General features: G+C 41.7%; 2 protein-coding genes across 7 annotated transcripts in view; both read right to left on the bottom strand.

The window, feature by feature from the left end:
• Positions 1-5,790, bottom strand: part of fermt2 (FERM domain containing kindlin 2) — a 48,260-nt gene extending 42,470 nt beyond the window's left edge. For 3 of the 4 annotated variants that reach the window (XM_084044846.1, XM_084044847.1, XM_084044848.1), the window contains exons 1-2: positions 5,548-5,790; positions 4,555-4,712 (exon numbers count right to left, since the gene is read on the bottom strand). In XM_084044846.1, coding sequence (XP_083900972.1) covers positions 4,555-4,711 — 157 coding nt within the window. In that variant the 5' untranslated portion in view covers position 4,712; positions 5,548-5,790. The remainder of the gene's footprint in view (positions 1-4,554; positions 4,713-5,547) is intronic. The other variant, XM_084044849.1, reaches the window with a different exon arrangement.
• Positions 5,791-9,271: 3,481 nt separating this feature from the next.
• Positions 9,272-22,244, bottom strand: part of ddhd1a (DDHD domain containing 1a) — a 38,500-nt gene continuing 25,527 nt past the window's right edge. For 2 of the 3 annotated variants that reach the window (XM_084044403.1, XM_084044405.1), the window contains 7 exons: positions 21,166-21,241; positions 20,382-20,531; positions 19,811-19,875; positions 19,306-19,478; positions 17,971-18,168; positions 16,093-17,296; positions 9,272-14,726 (listed from right to left, as the gene is read on the bottom strand). In XM_084044403.1, the coding sequence (XP_083900529.1) occupies positions 17,109-17,296; positions 17,971-18,168; positions 19,306-19,478; positions 19,811-19,875; positions 20,382-20,531; positions 21,166-21,241 (850 nt within the window). In that variant the 3' untranslated portion in view covers positions 9,272-14,726; positions 16,093-17,108. Of the gene's footprint in view, positions 14,735-16,092; positions 17,297-17,970; positions 18,169-19,305; positions 19,479-19,810; positions 19,876-20,381; positions 20,532-21,165; positions 21,242-22,244 lie in introns of all 3 variants that reach the window. The other variant, XM_084044404.1, reaches the window with a different exon arrangement.

Raw genomic sequence — 22,244 nt, 5'->3', positions numbered from 1 at the left:
ACAAACTATGCTTTGGAAAACAGTTGGTAGTAATGAAAGCTGTAGTCAGTGGGCTAAACATGGCAGACCACTGTATGGGTCCTTTACAGACGACTGGAAAAAGCCAAGGCGGGTGAAATGATTTAGGAGAGTGGAGGGAATCACAAGGTACTTCTAGTAGGTTTACCCCATTAGGAGAACAGATGTATAGTCTTGATGTACATAGACCGCTGTAGGCATAAGGGGGGGAAGAAAACTTTCCATCTCAAGCATCTGTAATGTACTCTCTTATAGCATTAGTAGTGTACAGATGTGCACCAAAACCTAAAATCTACAAACAGACCTGATGATAAAAGCACCAGAGCATTGAGAACTGCTTTTCTTGATCAAATAAAACTCCCAACAGCTAATGGCATTTGAACAATGTTTGTATTATTCTCCCACGTCTTAATGGCATAGGCTTTTAGAAAGAAGCAATTTGGCACAAGAACAAAGTTTGGAGACACTACCAAGGGAGGTGAGAGAGAGAGAGAAAAGTGGTGGGTGATGGGGGATTTCAATCAGTTGAGCTTAAATACTGCTCTCCACTGAAGCATTGCAGGGGAAATGGACACTGATCAATAACGATGTACTACAAAGTGCTTTCCTGGCATTTGTCTATTTAACCACTTATGCCCTATTTTATACTACGTCAACATTATGTTGAGCAAGAATTGCAAAAATACGGTAGCCAATCTACAAGCTTGTAACCCATCAGTTTGTGATGCATTGTGAGCTTGTAGATCTGCTATTTTTGCCTAAAAGAGGGACACCAGGTTGAAAATGGTTAATTCATTACAGAAGAAGGCCAACAGAGGCCTGCGATGTGGAGCAGAAGACCTGTAGCTCACAGAGCTGGAAGCTGGACACATCATGATGTGGGAAGAGGAACACACCCACACAACCAACCCAGCCCTTCGTCACGTGTGGGATACTCGTGCACAAATACTACTATGTATTCCTCCGGAAAGCACAATCCTTCATCAACCCAATCAATGGCTGGTGCTGACTGAGGCATGTTCCACACATTCATGCGTGTGCAAAACACCCACCTACTGAACATGCATGCCATGCACACAATGTCACACACTACAGCCACAGAGAGAACATTATAGCACTGTCACCTTTGTGGAGAGTAGTTGTTGAGTTACAAGTGGTCCTTGTCTTATGACAAGGACCGGTGTCCTGACTGTGTGTGTGTGTGTGTGTGTGTGTGTGTGTGTGTGTGTGTGTGTGTGTGTGTGTGTGTGTGTGTGTGTGTGTGTGTGTGTGTGTGTGTGTGTGTGTGACTGTCAGACAGACAGAAGTTCACAGATGGTTATTATTGCACCAGGATGTCCTTTCTGTCTGGGACGAAGGAGTCGCCTGCCAAAACTCTGTGGTATCTACGTGTCCTTTTGCACATTGCCACGGAAACGTGCATGTGTGCATGCACACATACCTGTGTGTAACCTCTCCATGTGACAACATTTGAGCGCTGTTCGGGGGGGGGCCTGTTCTGAACTGTGCAACGCTCTCACCAGAGTGAGCAAGGAAGCTCGAAACGAGATGACTAACAATTCAGAGACCTTAAAGCTGCAATCCATAACATTCATGTCCTACTCAGGATTCAAACCCAGGATTCCTGTGCGGGAGGCAAACGTTGTTGCACTGAGACAGAACGCCTCCTTGGGCGGTGGAGATATTGCACATTAATCTTCAGGCAGTACCACTCCTTTCCTACGTGACTACAAGGTCTAAATTTCTCAATAGAAGAGCAGAAAGACCACCTCCAACCACCACAGTTGTACTAGTTATATTGTTTATACTCTACCATACAGATGAGTTTAACTAACATTTTATTCACAAAAGAAAAAGCTCCAAGATTGCAGCTTCAATGCTTCCCCCCACACTAACAGAAGAGGGTGTCACACAGGAGAAGTGGTTGCCCAACCACTGGTTGCTATCCTGTCAACTCTGTTATTCTCCTCATCTCTCAAGTTCAAGAATCACACACTGGTCCATTTCTCTCTGCTTAGAGCTGCAGTATGAAGCTGTTTAGAGTTAACTGGTTTCTTTCAATAAAGATATCTTTTATCCTGATGAGTGATACTACACATGGTGCTCATACACAAGGCGATGTGCTACTAGGAGCAGAGCTGGATTTCTCTAACCATAATAAGCAACCAATTTTCATTGCTTGTCAAAGCACAGAGGTTGAAATGTGTCACAACAAAGACATTGTACACAGTGTACAATGTCAATGTGTACACCCTAAATTCTTACAGGTCCATTGTGTTACATTTGTACACACAGAGTTAAATTAACACAGAGGATCTTCTACAGAGTGAGGCCATGTGTGAAATCTATGTTAAGTGTAGGTTAATGATTACATTGGAAAACAACCTGTTGACTCAGGACAGGAGGGAGATAGTAGTCAAATGAAATGTCCAATGAATATGTGAAACCAGCACAAAGATTTAGCAGAAATACACGAACGGCATCTTTCACTGTCATGCAAAGGTGAAATTGTTTATTCTGAGATAAGACTGTTGTGCTCAAATAAGACAATGGCACAAACACTCGTCCACACCCATTTCACCTACACCTTGATATTTTGATGTGGTCATTACTTGTCAACAACATATGGTTTGACAAATCCAAATATTTGTCAACATTGGACGTGCAGAATCCACTGGCTTGAAGCAGCGAAAGATAAAAGACATCAACACAAATACCTGCCAATGAAATTATAACCTTTACCATGTTCTCTTCATGCCTTGCCAGTATTTTACAAACCAAAGGATGTCATAAAGCAGTGGTTCCCAACATTTTGAGTGTTAAGGACCACCAAATATATGCAGCCCGCAAACCCATGCAATAAGAATAATAATAAGATGCAGTTTCAGGGATTATTATCTGGTAAGATTTAGTTATTCCATAACTGTCCATAAATATTCCACATTCTGGTGGCCACAAGAAAATATTTTCTGACCCTTTGGAGGTTCCCGGACCCCAGGTTGGCAACCACTGCCATAAAGGACACAAAAATAAACAAAGAAAAGCCTGTAGAAGAGTCACTAGCCCTTAGAAATTAATGATTCATTGTTTCAAGAAACCTACAGCTCATGGACATAAATGTAACATGCACATCATGCAGCAGCGAATAATTGCCATTTAGCAATTTCAAACACAACCTAATAATAAAAACCAAAACATGTTACAAGGTCATTACAGCCATGATAGAACACTCTGACAACTTAGCACAACCAATAATACATAATACATTTAGAAATATCATACCCTTCAGAACAAAGTCCAGCATTAACAGAAACCATGCGCATAACAAAAACAATTCTGCATAGCCAAACTGTAGTGGGAAGTCCAATGAATTCATGGCGGCCCACATGCGGTGACAACGTTGCATATGAGCCTAGTTCAGGCTAGCTGCTGCACAGCATAGAAGACCACAGAGAACAAAGACCTCAATTATGTGGAGCTCTTAACAGGAGAGCTAAAAACAGGTCCACAGGCAGGGAATAAAACCTTGGAGCACTGCAGGAATGTTGAGCATTTGTGGTGCCATCCACCCATAGCATACTGTCACTCCCTGAAGCACACTGTCACCACCATTGACCTTTCTGCATCCGCTGTACACAAAGTCACTGTTCAGCTGGCTAGAAACAGAGCTCGCTTACACCACAAACTTGTGCAAGTGCATAATTGATGTTCACAGAAATGTGAATGCTAGAATATAAATAGGGCGATTTTGCACCAGTGGACCATAAGAGTGTCCTACCACAAATTGACACTATGGGTCAATTTCGACACTTTCAAATTTACATTTTGCTGTGTAAGCAAAAATGAAAGAAAGAAAGGCACATCTGTGGGTATTTTATTCATAAGTCATATTCATAAGTCTTCTTGTCCCTGGTGTCACTCCATGTTTGCTGTAGCTACTGTAGACATCATATCATCAGTACAGACACAATGAATGACAGAAGCATTCCTGACTGAAAGCATCATCTCCATGAAAAGGTTCGAGATGCTCTATTGGAAACCTTAACTCCCCCTGTTTTAGAGACAATTCAGTTGTGCATTCAACAGCTATGTTTACGTTGGCTGTCAGAGAAGTAAGTAACCATGTTGCAAGAGGAATTTACAGCCTCAGAAATATGAACTGATAACACAGCCGGCCATTGACACACTAACCTGTAGCAGCAGAGGGAGGGACGTTATAATATGAGCAGAGGTCAAGGGGAAACATATTGGCCATATGCCATAACCATGTCAAGCATATCACAAGAAAACCATCTTACATCAATATTCTCAGTTCTCACACTCAAAAGCAATTGAGCAAAAGCAAGGGATTATTAGGCTAATTTATTTATACACTGTAAAAATCCTGAGTGTTCATTTAACTCTGATGTACACTATCAGTTTAAATTAAACACCAGAACGTTACAGTGTAAGAAAGTTAACTCTGCAGAGGGTGCATACATCATATCAATATGTCCTGCATCAACTATACTGTATGCAGCTGGTTCGTCATCTTACCAAGTTTCTCCACGAGTTTGAGCATGACCCCGCCGATGTGAATCTCCCCGGTGATCCTCAAAGACACGTCCCTTTTCAGGTCGGTAACGTGCATCTTCAGCTCCCACGTCCCGTCGGCATAGCAGCCATCCGCCATCCGAATCCCGTCCAACGCCATCCTGTCAAAACAAGTAAAACGGTTAGGAAAAGGACTGAAGACGGAAAATAAATCACACCGGGTCACTGTATAAACCCGTTGACCTTCTTCAAAGACAGACTCATGCAAGGCTTGTTGTTGGGTGCCGATTCGGTTCATAATCTTATTTTAGAAGACATTACCGTGTCGCCTGTCATTACGTTGGAATGTAATGTGACGTGCCCTTGTACTTGTACACGTACTGGCAGAAAGTTACAATGTATGTTTGGTGTGTAAAGTCGTGCTTTGATGCAACAAGAGTGACCCAATGGAAACCAGCGATAGTGCTTTCTTGGGTTTAATCCTTTTAGCAGCCTTTTGTATATAACTGTACTTCTTTCTGTGCTGTTTTGCGAACTGTTAATAAAATATTCAATCAATCAATCACGTAGTGATCAAAACACACGCAAATCAATAACAAAACTGAACAAAGGCCAGGCCTGGTGGTTGCTAAAGTTCAATGAGGACGTTCTTCCCGTCCTATCAGCATAATGTGCTCGTTCACCTGTTCAAAAGTAACGGTAAACGTACTCTTACAAATAGGCAAAGAAGTGAATTACGTAAGCAGAGCCATAGGAGAACACAGTGAGTAGCCTAGACTACTCGATCATTCAAAGACTAAGTTCATTTGAGAGAGTGTGTATAAATTGGACAACAGCACGCATACGTTTGCAAAATATCTATTAGCCGAACGCGTACGTTTAATTTCTTTGCTAAAGTGCGGGAAAACCCCATCAAAACTCATGTTTTCATAATTCATAGCAGCGTAGACGCGCAGCAACGCTTTGAGGGCGAAATTTTTAAATCTGTCCACTCACCTTCACAAATGCAACAACCCAACAAACACAAAAAAACACTCAAACTGTCGACGTTGCGATAACCAACAGGTCTCCCCCTTTTTTAATTCATGTATAGGTTTTTTTTTAGAAAGGAAAAAGATCCCAGAGAACTCGGTGAAGTAAGTATCCCAAAGTGTTTCCCCACTAGGCAGGCAGCAGGCAGGCTGAGGCTAATGGAGTCCAGCCGTCCCTCTTTCTCCCTCCCTCTTTTCCAGCAGTCAGTCAGATAACGTCACTGGTGCTCCAATCCCACTTTTCCTTTCATACTGCGAGCCTAGTGGCTCCCAGTGTTGCCAGATTGAGCGAGAGAAACAAGCAAACCAGGTTTATGAAAACAAGCCCAAAAGAAGCGACTATGCTACTAGCCCATAGTTAAAAATAAGTACTAGCCCCGTTCGGAACCTCTCCCTCCGCTATATATAGCTCCGAGATGAGGTCTCGCTGTGTACGGTGCCAGCAGTGCGACACCGGCCAATATGGTTGATTCTTACCCTTTTTCGCACATTGTATCCAAAAGTAAAGATATTCCCCCCCTGCTCTCAGATGTTTTACATTTTAGCGGTCAAGAAATTTTAACCGACGAGTTAAAACACGCGTTTAAATCGCTTATTTAGTCAGCCTGTGCCATATTTTCCCAATGCAACCTTACGGGAGCAGTACTGTCATGCAGCAGGACCCGAATTATACTTTGATTAGTACCCTGACGAATACTGCGCAAGCGGACGGGGGTTGACTGGCCACAGGCTGACTAAAAAAAGCGGTTTAAACGCTTGTTTCAACCCGTCGGTTAGATTTTCTTGACCGCTAAAATGTAAAACATCTGAGAGCAGGGAGGCTGACCTCTACGTTTTAGATACGATGTGCGGGGAAAGGTAGGAATCAACAATATTGGCCACCATTCGCCGGTGTCGCACTCTACCAGTACCCTTCGCAGTGGAACCTCTTCTCTGAGCTATACAGCGGAGAGAGAGGTTCCGATTGGAGCAACTATGCTATTGCTACATGAGCCCTTTAAACCTATTTGAATTGAAAATAGCCGATCTACAAGTTCACTACGCGTTGTGAGCTTGTGCTATTTTCAAAAAAAATCGAGAAGATTTTTTTTTTGTAAAACATTAACACAAATCTTGTATGGTACGGGGATCCCTGGCGTAACATATTTTCAGATGGGGGTCTGCAGACAAATACAAGTACATATTATTTTGGGGGTCCGTCCTTGGCATGAAGATGTTTGACAACCACTGGCTTAAACAACATTACGCAGAAAGCCCAAAATAAGTAGGCCTACACTTTAGAAACAACAAGCCCAAAATATACTCTTAAACAAGCCCAAAATAAGTAGGGCCTACACTTTAGAAACAAGCCCAAAATAAGTACACTTTAGAAACAATTAAGCCCGAAAAAAATGCAACCTGCAACTGCAATATTTACGAGCAACTTTAAAAAGAAAAACAAGCCCAAAGTCGCTTATAACAAGCGGCCATGGCAACACTGTCCCCTGTCCCCCTGCACTTTATTCTTAAGACCTCTATGTGTGACGCACGAAAATTGCGCACGAGTCGAGAGAACAGTGGGTTATTTCTTCTTTCGTTGGTTTGCCCGTATGTGTCCCCCTCTTTGTCAATGGTCTTAATATGGGGGTGTCTGTAACTATGGTCTGTACTCAAGAGTGAGGAAACTCAGCCGACAGAGTAGGCCTATAGGCCCACAAATAGACTCTGTTTTCTTCCCCATTTTCTCCAAACTCCCTAAGGAGAACAATCAACAATTTGGGGCTGGAGAAAAGGAAAAAAATAACATAAAATATCGCAAGCTGCCTTTTATGGAAATAAGCAGCTACCGTCCTCACTGAACTGCCACTATCTGCATGCAGCTTGTACGGGGTCTTTTGGGATAATTAGTATTTACCCCCCCCCTCGCCTCGTTATAAATCACCATAATAATAATGTGTTTAATCACTATGTTCTGACAAATTATCTAAACTGTTACTGTGTGTGTGTCTGTCTGTCTGTCTGTCTGTCCATACCAACAAACTAGGCTATACATTTGAGAAGAGCTCCAGGCATAGAACAAAAAGGCCCCAAATTCACCCATATTGCATATGTATTACAAACGTTGTAATGCTTTGATTTGCTCAAAATATAATGTTGAACCAACATAATCTGCACCCATCTTCCATTTAATTTAATCAATAAACAAATTATAGCAAAACAATCTTGCAGGGGTCAACAAGTTTATCCCCTGAAATGGTTTGAGAAGATCTGCAGGCATTGAAACGAAAAGCCCAGTAAATCACCCATATCTGTGAAGACAGCGAGGATTGGTAATCTGTGTTAACAATGGAATGACATATCATCAGTGTGTGGAATTTCACAGCTTTCTACTTTAAACAGAACAAGAAACACCAGTGGCCACATCATTCCTTCACTGTTGCAGATGGAGAATGAAATAGTTATGATCCCATACAGTCAAAAGCATATACAACTGGCCAGATTGGCAAGAAAAGAGAAAGGCTGCTGTCTCCTTTCTTTCCATTACATCTACTCCTCACATCAGCGGCAGAACACACTCCAAGTGGATGGTCGGCGGTGAAGAATCATGAATCATCAGGGTTTCTGGCTTGGACCCCTGGTGCACTCACTAGCTCCAAGTCTCAAGCCTCCAGCTCAAGAGCTCCAGGATTCCAAGCTCAGGAATTTGGGCCTTCAGACTATGGTCTGCATCAAAGCGATTTATAACCTCTCTCCCTGCAGTTCTGACCCCCCCCCCCGTCAGTGTCTGGCAGCAGACCCATTGCCTTTTATAGGCTGTGTTTTAATTGCAGGGTAAACATTAGAATCAGAATCAGATGCAGAGCAGGGGAGTCAGATTGAGGGAAAGAGACAAGAAACGTGGTAGAGGCTGTCACTGTGTGTGTGTGTGTGTGTGTGTGTGTGTGTGTGTGTGTGTGTGTGTGTGTGTGTGTGTGTGTGTGTGTGTGTGTGTGACCTTATGGTCTCAGAGAACCTAACACGTTTATGCTATGTTAGTTAAATAGTAGACATTCAATTAGCCTACTGCATCTAGTTTGGATGATAATTTTGACAGTAACACACAGTCAAGATGTATGTACCCCCCCATTTGCTACTTGAATTGACAAAACAAAAGACCACAGCTGAGCATATTGCTAACTGTCACAACAAAGCACTCATCGATGGACATGATGAACTATTAAGGCAGCAAGCAGCAGATGGTCAAATGGGGCCATTGTTCCAGTATTATCATTGAGTTTCCCTATTGGTGACTGACCTCTACTGGCCAAACACAGAAGAGCAGAATCGAATACATAATTAACATGCATCACTTTTGTTATAACCGGTCCCATCTGTGAGCCTGACATCTGCAGATGTTACATGACTGCATTAGTAACTCATATTGGAACCATGACTGGTAGAGTTACAATAGGCTTATTCATGCACTATCAATTAGCTTTGTCATTCATGTATGTCTTGGGGTGCCTCGGAAAGAATTTGATCCAAGGTTCAGATGAACAAACAGCTCTATTGTTTTCCAAAGAAATAATCCTGAAACTAATAATAGTTCCCTTTAAATATTATAAAGTTTCCTCATAATGTCTGAAACATCCTGCTACTCTGTTCCTTAAGACATGACAGGATAACAGGAGCAACGGATGGTCAAATATTCAGAAAAGAAAAAGTAGTCATTGTATCGAAAAGAAATGTTTTAATAAAAGGAAATAAATACATTGCTTCAGATGGCAGTTTGAATCATTACAGGCATGGGTTATTGCACAGCAGCTCTAGGGACAAACAAAACACCTTCCAGCACATCCTTTCAATGTTAAAGTAACAGTCCTATCAAGAAAATAAAAGATGAATTATTAATATTTAAATGAACTGCAGACAAACCTGTAACGGCACCTGATTTGAACCCAATCAGCCCCTGTGACTTCGCTGTGCTCTCACCCACAATATTGAATATACTTGTAAGAGCAAACATTTACTGAAGTTTTTGTTATGTCCTTAAGCAATACTCTTCATCACCTCAAGAACTGACACAGCTGCACGTAGATGCAAATATGCTTGCATAATCAAAACAAATCCTCTACATGTTTAGATGATGTTGCCCTCTTATTGCATCCAGTTAAAAGAGAAGACGCTAAAGTTCTGAGAGCAAGTTAAAACTTAACAAAATTAGGATTCTGTGCTTGATTAATAGTTGAGGGTTAACACCTTCTGAGGATTTGTATTGATTTAAAAAGAGCATATTTCACACACTTTAAGGAAACAGCCATATTCCAACAATGGAACAGTGCCATTTTTAAAATTATTGTAGCAGAGGTGCTCGGATTATAGGACAAAAATCTCAGGTCCCCAAGGTCAGTTCCATGCCTGGCCTTCTGTGTAACAAGTTATGTTGAAACAAGAGCTACAATCATTGACCTCCTACCTGCCAAAGCTTTGTTACTTACAGCCTGAACAAATAAATGCAACACAAGAGCCTTTCCTAAAGCACTTCTGTGCTATTCATAGCTGATTAGTATGTGCAAGGATTTACAGAAACACTTCCAAATACCTTTCTCTCCTTTCAAATAGCTTTCACGACTTCCCAGCCACTTGTACAGTCCTCTAAAAAGTCTGTCTGATCTGGGTTTTCTTCAGACAATTAGGTCCCCTCTCATATCACATACCACGCACATGCATCTGCAGTGGTCCTAAGTGCATTAAATACCAATAAATGGAATCCATTCATTGGTGGTCAACTCCACAGCCCTTGACTGAGTATGGCATAGTAAAGCAGTGGCTTGCACCATATCAAATCGGGCTAGGCTTTGATGATAATGATAATACATCAAAATAACAGTAAAGAAAGAACATTTGACACTGACAATAATGAAGTTCAACAATTACAACTCCACAAAGATTAAGTCTGTCGTGCAGACTTTGTGTAAGTATATTAGAGCCTTAAAGTGAGGTTAGCCCCATCCACTGAAAAAACGAAGAAAAAAAAATCCACAAACAACTAATTGGTTTAGATTCCATTAAGCGAAGAACATAAAATGTTTTCTTAGATGTGTATTGGCACCCTTTACAACATCCTCCTGTTCTAAGGTCTATTTACCATTACACAATACCATGTCACCATGCAAAGTGAGCAACTTCTATGACTTTTCAAAGTCCGTCTCCAACTAATTTCAAAACAACCGGAGCATGCAGAACAATCCTCATCAAATCTCTATTATCAATGGCAAAAAGCCTGTTTACTGTGAAATGCCCTCTTAATTCTAAGGCAAGTTTCATACTTCCCAGCGGTCTTTAGCTATTAATTATTCAGATTCTTGGTATGAAATGACAAGTACACGTCAATAAGATATGTGAATGTGTCAAACATTTGTTCAGTCATTGGGAAACAAAACAAACAAAAACAGAATGGCCCTTCTTCAATACAACTTAATTAATAAAAGAAAAGCTCACATACTGTAGATTAAATGGTAAGGGTGTTATGTAGCCACTTATCAGTAACAATAATCAATGTGTGGACAAAAAGTCAAAACAAACTGCATACAAAACGATTTGTTTTGTTGCTGTTGAAAAAACAAATAAGTCTCGAATCACATTTTGTGGATACAATTTAAAATAAATAAAAAGTTTCTATTATTGAAGCCTAGCAGCACAGGAAACTAAATATTTGGCCACTAGGTGGAACCCTACTGTCCAAGATAAGATCCAAGTTTATATCATAGTTATAGCTAACTGGCTACATAATGATATTGGGGGAGGAAAGCTAATTTTATTTAGTATGTTATTTACGTTTTTTTTTCTTTTTTATTTTTTTTAGTAAAAATAGTCCTATGGTGGTTTTATTACTAATTTTAGTTGGATATCAATGTAAACATGTGCTGAAAGGTCTCTCCAATAATGTCTCCTCAAAACAGAGGAAAATGTAGGTTTGAAGTGTGGATTTTGGGTGAAGAAAAACCTTTATATGACTGAATATTCGGACAAGAGCTTTTCAGACCACAACATGGAAAGATGGAAATTTGTCTCATTGTTCGAATTATAAATTCCTCTGTAAGAAAATAAGAACCTATTTACAAGCTTTTATATTTTATGGCTGCTTAAATTACTCCTGCAAGGCTTTAAAAGTGTCTTCAATGACATCATACATTAAGGTTTCATAGATGAAGGCTCAAGCTGAGAAAAGAACATGACACTGTCATACAGTATGAACCTTATGTTGTTGTCAACATCATACCGAGTTTATTGATGTCTTTTGGGTGTGAAGCTTTATTGTTCTCTCAGAGCCAGACACTTCCAGTATGAAAGTGTAAAAGAAAAATTGGCGCACCGCATCACTTTGAAAAACTAACCACATAAATAAGTGCAGTTTTGGTGAACTTTTAACAGTGTTTTATTATATTTAAAAAAGGAAATGGCTTTTGAATTGCTGGTTACACTATTCCAGAATGACAGCGACATGAAAGTCACTCAATGGTTAAAAAAACAAAACAAAACAAAAATAATAATATAATCTAACTCAACACTTAAATAGTATGTTCTTGAGAAATGAAAAAAAATAATATTAATAAACAGGTTATTTATTCTGCCTTTACTATACATTTCCCTCCAAAATATTTAAAGGGAAAGAATAAAACTATGCCATATAAAAAATGTAGGGAAATATATTAAAGGAGCACTCTGCTGTTTTCGAACTTGATCTCTCTGTAGCTGTTAGAACGAATGCATGAATGAAAGATATGGCCGCGAGTTCGCTCCCGTGATTCCAACTCTGGCCTTACAAGCAGGATTCTTCCTATCTGGCAGTTGCTCCCTCAGCCATGGCAGCGGTGACAGCTGCCTGCACCTCTGCCTCTCATTGAAAGTCTACTAGCTAGAATGAAGCATTCTGTGTATTGTAGTATTCACTGATTGATCGAGAGAAAGTTCCTGCAGCGATAAAGAGATCATGGATAAGTATAGCTGGTGTTTTTTATGTGCACTTACATACAATACGCTTGAAAAGTTATGGAGTGTTCCTGTAATAGTTGACATAAATGACATTGACTACTTTCGAAAGGCTGCATCTGTATTTGCATTCTAACAATGTTGATGAGGTGTAGCAGCACTCAAAGTTACGATTTAGTTCAAGTCACTGATCTCAGATGATCAACGGAGTCATTTCATAAGCAAACGAGGAAGGATGAATGAAATGTAGATGGAGCCGACAGCATCGGCGAGGTCGAGCGACGTACGTTGAGGGTTGTGCATCACAAAGCTCCATGCAGAGTCTGTGGGAGAGGTGAAATAACTTTGGGCAGGGCTGAACCATGGCACAGGCATCACCTCCTTAGGGGTGCCTGGTTCAACGCCATCACCCTTGGGGTGAAAAAAATCTGTATATCCATCATACAGAGAAACATCTGCGTGTGTTAAGAGCGCAGGTAGGAGTCAATATCATTCACAGGAGTTAAAGGTTAAAACCAGAGAGAGATAGCGAGGAAAAATGCCAAGCAGTGTGTATGTCAGTGTGTCAGTAAGGCCTGGTTCATACTTCCCTGTGCAGCCTGTTTTCGCAGGCATGACATCAGCGGTCATGGAGGGGGTTGCGTGCCTGGTCGTACACAGGCAATCAAGCTAGGTGACCAGGTGCGTGGTGACATCAACATGTCTCCCATCGTTTATTGGCTCAACAAAGTGTTTGTGATCAATTTTATGCATATCCCCCTTTCTTTGGCATGGAGCCACACTGTGAAACACAGAAGTTCAAATAAAAAAAGAAGACTCGCAACGCATGTTGAATGCTCTGTACAAATGTAATTTAAATACAACAATGTTTAGAATTCTCTTGGATTTTCATCAGGTTGGTTAAAAAGTGACAAGTCAGGATCACACAAATTGGTCATAAGCCCCACCTGGTGACTGGGGGTAGACCCAAAGTTGAAGTGAATCTCAAGACATACATCTTAGAAAGATTTGCAGCTTACTGAAGCAAAGTGATGAAAGTAGGTCATGAAAGTATTGTGATTTGGACTAAAACATTTTATTTTATTTATTTATCCCCCCAAAAAATGAAATGTGGTATGTTTTTGTCTGAGACTCTCTTAGGTTTTTGCTTTGAATTTGATATTGAAACTATCTAGAGATTTTGTCCTGAGATAGACTAGATACATTAACTTTTAATCCACCCCCAGTCATCATGTGGAGTTATTGACCAGTTTGTGTGTATGTATAGACCCCTTAACAGACGTCATACTGGCTCCAAATGAAACCCATTCTATCAGGTCTCGCTAGGACGCGCCTCACTAGCCAACACACAAGAGGGGGTTGGGGTGCGCTGAAACCAGTGCATCCCGAAACAACAGGTTGAGAATGTCTCAATGTTGGTAAACAAATAATTGGTCTATAGATGCCACTTCCTGTCTTTGTCGCTTTTTAACTAACCTCATAAAAAAATGTACCATTTGGGACGCAAGCGATTTCCGGATCAAGCTGGTGGACTGAGTGCAAATTGAGCGAATGAGCAGAAATTTGATCCGAGAGGAATTCTTTGGCTGCATCTCAGGTCCTTATTCCGTTCTGTCCTAGCTCCTCTATCCTCACTCGAACAAGGTTAAGTAAAGAAGGAAAGGCCATCTACAGTACACAAAGGCAGATATGTTGCATAATTCAATAACTTGTAGATTTGATTTGAGCTTGCAAATTCACAAAAATGTTAACCTGTAAACTGGGATCAACTCCTTTTACAGTTTTCTGATCTGTATATTTCAATATACATTTTGCAACATGTCTACCTTCATAAAGATGTCATTTCCCTCTTTACACAGCCTTGTAGGAGTGAGGATAGAGACACTAGGACAGGGCAGATTAAGGACCTGAGACTCTATTGAGACAATAATAAAGGTATTTTGCGGTGTGGCCAATCCACCATTAGAGCTGTAGGCTTAAATGTAGACTTTGTTTCTGTCCTACCGCAAAACTATGGTTAAATATAGTAGTGCAGGGAACTGCAACAACCACCATCTTGTGAAAAATCGGGACCCCCGGAAATATTTTGCCTGTGCCCCCGAGCCATAAAAAGGAGCCAGAGAGAAGAGCTCCATGGGCAAATGCTTGTTCGAGGGAAGATCCAGTCACGCAAAAGCCATGGGAACCAAAACACTAAGTAACTAGACGCGTCGCAATTGGCAATTGCAAAGTGTGGTTGCGCCGACGCCGGTCGGGACTCGAGCAATACGCCGGGAGGAATACCGTCGGAGACTGCGCCAATTACATCGTCACATCACTCCTGAGATCGCTTGCGTTTCATTTTGAGAGGATCGATCCCCCCAAAATAAGGTTTTTGCATCAAACGGTTACATTTTGAGCATTCGTGGCGCCCCCTATGGATCAAAGTAGAAATGCTTTTGGGGATTGGTTTAGTATACCACCCTCGACATGTGATTCAAATTTGGGATTGACCGGACGTTTCGTTCGTGATTTATGGCATTTTGGGTCAAACGGGCCCCTCCCGCTAACTTTGGAAGCCATTTACGGACGGACGGTACGGACTATCAAAATTCCGCTTGGATAGGTTTATCGCATGGGTCCATAGATCACGTGTACCGATTTGTGTGAGATTGGAAAAAAATTGAAGGAAAAGGAGCAAAAAGTGTGTTTTGAAGAAAATTCAAAATGGCGGAAAATCTATCCTGACGCAAATGGGCGTGGCCTATATGGGAAGATGCGTCGTGACCCAAGGAATCCAGGGAAAAAGAAATTTTGATTTTACGACCTACGGTTCAAGAGTTATAGGCCAAAAGGTAAAGGGGGCTGTTATAGCGCCACCATGTGGCCGACTGGTGTGATTATTTTCGTAATAATTTTTCAAAAAACTATTAACCTCCCCTCCAAGTTTTGTAACTGTAGCCTTTACGGTTTCCGAGAAAAAAATACTTGAATGGGAGTTTTTGCAATTCCCATTAAAGTGGATGGGGAAATTTAATGCACTAATAAATCAATATCAAAAAATCTATCCTGACGCAAATGGGCGTGGCCTATATGGGGAGATGCGTAGTGACCCAAGGAATCCAGGTGAAAAGAAATTTTGATTTTCGGACCTACGGTTCAAGAGTTACAGTCCAAAACGTAAAGGGGGCTGTTATAGCACCACCATGAGGCCGAAAGGTGTGATATTTTTTTCAATAATTTCGGACAATATTATGAATTATCCCTCCAAATCTGATAACTGTAGCTCTTACGGTTTCTGAGAAAAAAATACTTGAATTTGAGTTTTTTCACTTTTCCATTAAAGTGGATGGGGACATTTAATGGCACTAATAAATTAATATCAATTAAACTATTCAACCAATCTCTTAGCCCTATACACGCGCACGATTCCCGATTTAGACGGTCATTTTGATATATGGCACAACATTAGGGGATAAAAACTGTGGGAGAAATAGCGGTTTGAAAAAAAGTTAATCTATAAAGATGGAAATAAATAAAGTGTATAGAGTACTATAGTCTGGTTGCCCTGTTGGGCAACCACACTAATAATGGTCTACATATGTTCTACCCATTTCCTAGCATGTAATTATGTACCAATAAGATGTATGTTGAAATGTTCACTGCATGCCTGGGACTGTGGGTGCAAGTCTATGCCACCTCTGTGCTTTACGGATCATTGTTATGTTTAAATACATTTTGTACGGCGCACTGAACAAGAGTTGCGAACCTTCCTTTTTTGATTGGCTCAACAAAGTGACCATGGCTTGGCAATTGTTGGCTGAGAGAAAAGATAAACATTGTGGTCATGCTCAATGGGTTCATTTGAAAATGGATAATTTCGAGGAAATGCCTTTTGTGTAAATTACAAGTTAATAGCTGCAAAGCACTTCTGTAATATATTGTGCTCTCTGACTGATGTCCATTTCATGTTAATGTGACAAATCCCATCAATTATCATTGCTTTATTTACATCAATGCTGCTGTCACGAATGATCCATGTTACATAAATGAGAAAGAGCTGAGATACTTTTGCAGCTAGCTTCCAGCTCTCTTATTCTATTACTATTTGCATTTCTTTTAGGGCCATGTGTGTATTTGCATGTGTAAAAAATGGAGAACTGTAATGCCCTAAATTGTGAAAACCATTTATAGATATCCTACAGTGATGAAATGCATTTCTTCTATCTAAGTATTTGAGACAAAACAAAGAGAATCTTCCTGTTGCTTTCGTATTTATAGTTTCTTTTGTGTTTTAAAGCAAAGCAAACAAGAAATTGTGTCTTCCAGAGCCCACAGTTTGAACCGGAAATGACTTGATTTGATTTGTCTTTAGGGGTACAGGTATTTTCACTACAGCAACACTCCTAGTGACAGTGATTATCGATGCGCGTATTTCAGGCATGCGCTGGGAGTATGAACATTTCAGCGCGTGCACAGCACGGCGGCGGAGCGCGCCTGCGCACTTCGACCATGAACCAGGCTTAAGTGTGTGTGTGTGTGTGTGTGAGTGAGAGAGAGAGAGAGAGAATGTGTTTGTGTGTGAGACATGCTGCCTCAATCAGGCTCCAAGTTGTCATCTGCTGGTTCAGGAAGCATCTCTTTCTGCTTGTATATGAAGGTCAACAGGAACAGGGCTACATCATGTGAGCACCAGTAGCCTGTGTGTGAGGTCACCGCTGACCAATAACGGCTCTCCACCATACCCTCTCGGAGCTCAAAGTCAATGCGCCGCTCCAGCTCCACTGGAAGACAGAGACAGAGACTGTGTTAACAGCAGAGCAATGACCCAGCAAATACGTATCATTTAACACATCGGGTGCCAGCATGTTTTCATAACAACTTACCGTGGGTGCCAGCATTCTCCCCATTGACTGCGCTTTGCTGTTTAAAGTTTCGCCGTACGTTACAAGCAAATCCACGCAAAAAAAAGCATCGATTCATGTTCTGCCATGAGCCTGGCTACAGGCTGGAACCATAACATTCCCCTCGCGGGTTACAACGGGGGGGGGATCGCGCATGACCGTTTTTCCCCACAGGAAACAGATTCGGAGATATAGGCGTTTCAAAGTAGGAAATAGACAGGAAACAGATGGGGGGGGAAAAAAGTGTTTCCGGTGAGCGATCTGGCACTTCCTTCGCAGGATTACAATGGGTGCTCCCAGAGCTGCTCTAGCCCCGCCCGCGCGGAGAAAAACGAAAAAAACAAAAAGACTGAAATCACGGTTCAGACCGTGTTCGGCACCGAAGCTTCGGAACCGCCACTATGTAAACACACGGTTCAGACCGTGTTTGGCACCCGATGTGTTAAAATAAGGTCATTTTCAAGTTTATGTCCCCGGTAATTTTCTAACAGACACAAATGGTGTTTTCATGTAGTTATGATAATATTTAATGTTGAGCATGTAGGTAAACTAACAGGTTGCATCAGTGATGGTGGAGGCGGACTGGGCCATTGTGGAGAGCCCGTATGCTGATTGGCTGTCTGTCCTCTTCTGCTCTTCCCCCTCAGCGGTGGCCCCTCCCTCCAACCCTAGAGATACAGAGGGCTGGCTGTTGGAGCGAGAGAAGCGAGAGAATAGGATGCCTCCAATGCCCTTTCCAATGCTGGCTGCTCCTAAAGGGAGAGAAGGTGAAAGGTGGAGAGACACATGTGAGCCGGGTGTTATGGGTTTTGGAAATATAAAAAGGGTAGCAATTAAGCATATATAAACAAACAGCAATAACAAAAAACATCTCTATTCTATGCTGGCACTAATTTACAGCAGCCTACAACAGCATACACTATTCTATAGAGATACAGTATGTGATACCCTGCGATGATACTGTGCTGTATACGAAGCAACCCTGGACACACCCCATGTTAGATACAGGTGTTCATCTGATAGTTAGCAGACTAGCAGCCTTTGTTGCATGATCTCAGAGTTTCATGCTGAGTCAGCTCAGGTTGTAACTGTGCCATCTAGTCATAAAGAAATAACTTCAGCTACAGAGTGAGAGCAATCTCCAGAAAGAGATGCCATTCTCTCTGGCCACCCACTGTCTGCATCAGTGACTATCCATGGGGAGTCATAACACTGGCAATTGCATCCAGTCCATTCTTTCAGAGGTTAGTGGAAAATAGAAAGTCATTTCAGCATGAAAAAGAAAAGAAAATGGCCAAGACTACATTCTTACAAAGTCTCTGCACGTTTCAGAGAATGGCATGGTAGACAATATGCATCAACTGTAAGAACTAATTGCGAACGCAGCGGAAGGAGGCGCGCCTTCGCGCAAGTGGAGCTTACTATGAAACCGTGCTCGGGTTGTGTGTGTGTGTGTGTGTGTGTCTGTCTGTCTGTGTGCAGTATTGTGTGCACTGCCTGTGTGCAGCCGCGCCCCCATGTGACTCACGCTCTCATTGGCTGCTGACAGATCTCAGAGTGCACTACAGTGTGGATGAAATCCGCCTGCCCCTGGGTGACTAATTACACTCCTCTGAGAGAAATATGGCAGCTACAGTCAAAAATAACACATCTAAAAGCATCTACACAAGTTCATCTATTGGGATATCTAAGAATTCCATGTCATTTGTGCATATTTCAGGCCGGATGGCAAGTTGAAAACGCCTTAGTTTTCTTGTGGCGGCCCTGTTCTCACCCACTTCTCTACAATTGCTCATTCCTTTCTATTCTTCTTATTGTTATTTTCAAGCTGCGTTCGCTTCCCGCGTTCGCGCGTCTTACTTGTTAGAATAGAGACTGCAAAGCTTTACCCAGAATGCTGGCCTTGCCCAGGCTAGTGATAGACTCTCCATAGTGCCTTCGGGGAAGGACAGGGGATGTGCTGGGGCTGGGGATGCTCTCTGTGTCTGATGCAGTGTCTTTTACTGGGTTTAAGAAGACAGGCCGGATGTCATCATATGGTGTGGGGGTGGTGGCACTAAACCTGATGGAGAAAGCACAAAATATTTATCGACTATAGCAATTTATTGCACTAGCATAATCTTCGACACAGCTCAGCACACAACTTAAAAATATAAATGATGGCTTAATGACGGAAAACAAAAAAAGGTAAAACACTTCCCAGTGTGTTTTGAGTGATGAGGGCTTGCACAGTGAAATTTAAACAGGCCTATGTAAAACACTTGGAATGTGTCATTTTACTTAAGCTAGTGTATAGATTTATCAGTGCCAAGAGAGCGAGCTCAGTACATTAACTGAAAAGTGTTGTCTGATTTTCATGTCCTGAAGGGATAATTGAGCGAAGGGAGTTCTTACCAGTGTATCTGGACAGGTGAAATGTTGCTGTAATGCTTGAGAATGAGGGGCTCCAGTCTGTAGGCCTGCAGGATGAAACACAATCCCAATAATAATAATGTCCAGGTTTGCTTTGATAATGTTTGTTACCTTTTAGCGTTACATTCATACACCGATGACAGAGGAAACCATGCAAGGGCCCTGCTACCCGGGAGCAGTAAAGTGTTCAGCATCTTGCTCAAGGATACTTTTACACCAAGACAGGAGGAGCCGGGGATCGAACTGGTTCCCAAATGGCCGCTCTACCACGTTAGCCAGGAGAAGGAGTTAGGCGGAATAAGTAATAATACAAAATGTATTAGGATTTAGTAGCAGCGTCCCATTCAGTTTAGTAGTGAATTACAACACTAGCGAATAAGCTCAGTAGAAGAAAAAAAAAAGAAGAAAAAGAAGGAGAAAAAAACTCCTATGTAAAAACCCACTCTGTGTGGGCTAAGTCAGCAATGAAAAAGAAAACAAACAGAGAGTCTGCTGTAGTAACCCTGAGCAATAGTGCACTGCTGCGTAGGCAGGGTTAGCCAAGTGGACTGACCACAGGGTCCGTGGGATGGAAGACATTGAAGAGCCTAGTGCAGATGGAGGTAGGCAGGATGTGGTCCTGGTGACAGCTTGTCCCTGGGCGAATCCCTCTCAGGGCCAAGAACACTGCCAGAGGTGAACCCATACAGAAGAAGTTCTCCACCTGACACACACACACACACACACACACACACACACACACACACACACACACACACACACACACACACACACACACACACACACACACACACACACACACACACACACACACACACACACACACACACACACACACACACACACACACACACACACACACACACACACACACACACACACCAACATGATGCATTTTATTTTAAAGTCATATCTACAAAGGCAACATGAAAAAGATGACCAAAGATAGTAAGACAAGGGTAAAAACAAAATCAATGAATGGGCAAAGAAAAGAGGAAAGGAAAAGAGGTGTGTTCTGTGCAAATCATTAAGAAACTCCTAAAACAGAAGTCTCTGGTACTGACTAGGATACTTATTCACTCAACTTACTCTTAGAGTAGACAGAAATATCACTGAAATTCAATCCTGAAATTTCAAATAAGTAGTTTTCCTACATCTGCTATTCTGTTTGCATGGGATGCTTTCTAACTTTTTCCAACCTCCCCCTCTAACGTCTATGGCTTCGTCAACACCAATTCAGATGACTCACTCAGTATGCCACAAGTCTATATTCATCCTTCTGTAAGAAAGTGGCATGTAGGAATTCACACACCTTGATGAGACAGTTCATGCTGTACCTTAAATTTGAGGGGTGGACGCGTTGAAGGTTTAGTGGCTTCCAGGCCAAGAAGTTGATCTTCCAATTCTCGTAACCTGTGAGAAAGAGAAACCAAGAGTGTGAATTCATTATTTAGTGGCATTGGCCTTCTATTATAGTTTTAGTTTAGCAACCTTTCTTTGTTGAAGCTACAGTATTCAGCACAGTTTATCAGTCATAGCACAGTTAATTACATATCAACACTATACCAAGACATCCTTGTCAAACTTGTCAAAGTCGCCTCATCTACAAAATAATTATTTCCCCAAGGGCCCCATAAATCCTCAGAAACAAATTGGTTCTCCATCTTCCGATACAGTTGGTGCTACATTCGGTTTAAGTGGTGACTTTGAGAAGCACATAAATCGTATTTTCAAGCCACTGAATAGACACTGAGACACTCAGTGACATCTGCTTTAGTTATTTTACTAACGGCGCTGGAGAATATGATTCCATAATAATACAAATAAATCCCTAAGTTCTATGCTTCTCTGCTTCTGTCTTTTGCCTTACATTAAGTATGTTAAGTTTGTTAACCCTTTTCAACACATTGCCTGCCAATCGCGTAGATCTACGTGAATCTAAAAATAGCCGCAGCATGCCAATCGCGTAGATCTACGCGAAGTGGTCTTTTCAATAGTTTCTGTTATATTAGGTCCTCTGGCAGCTTGGGGGTTAATATCTTTTGTGTAGATGACGTAGAAGTTGAAAAAAAAAAACATGCTCCGGTCACGTGATCACACAAACACGTTCTTACAAAGGAGTCTAACCCGCCCGGCCGCGTCTAACATGGTCCGCCATTACAAAGCGAAACAGAGTAAACACATCTGCTGGCTCTAAGAGCCAGGATCTTACCGTGAGAGGCGGAGGCGTGCGTCCCTGTGAGATTCTCTCGCACGCGCTCGTATGTGCACACGCCCGCGGGTGATGATCTTTTCTCCAGGATGCTAATGTGCAAAAGCACTTCATAAACAGCCCGATGATCCGAGGCGAGCAAAAAAAAAACAAGACTGTAAAAGTCTGCAAACTAGTATCACCCCTCTGTGTCAGAGGAGAGAT

This window comes from Gymnoscopelus microlampas, assembly GCF_963454915.1.
Source record: "Gymnoscopelus microlampas genome assembly, chromosome: 20".
Classification (NCBI taxonomy): Eukaryota; Metazoa; Chordata; class Actinopteri; order Myctophiformes; family Myctophidae; genus Gymnoscopelus; species Gymnoscopelus microlampas.
The sequence above is the reverse complement of the archived record's forward strand: the minus strand, read 5'-3'. Positions and strand labels throughout refer to the sequence as shown.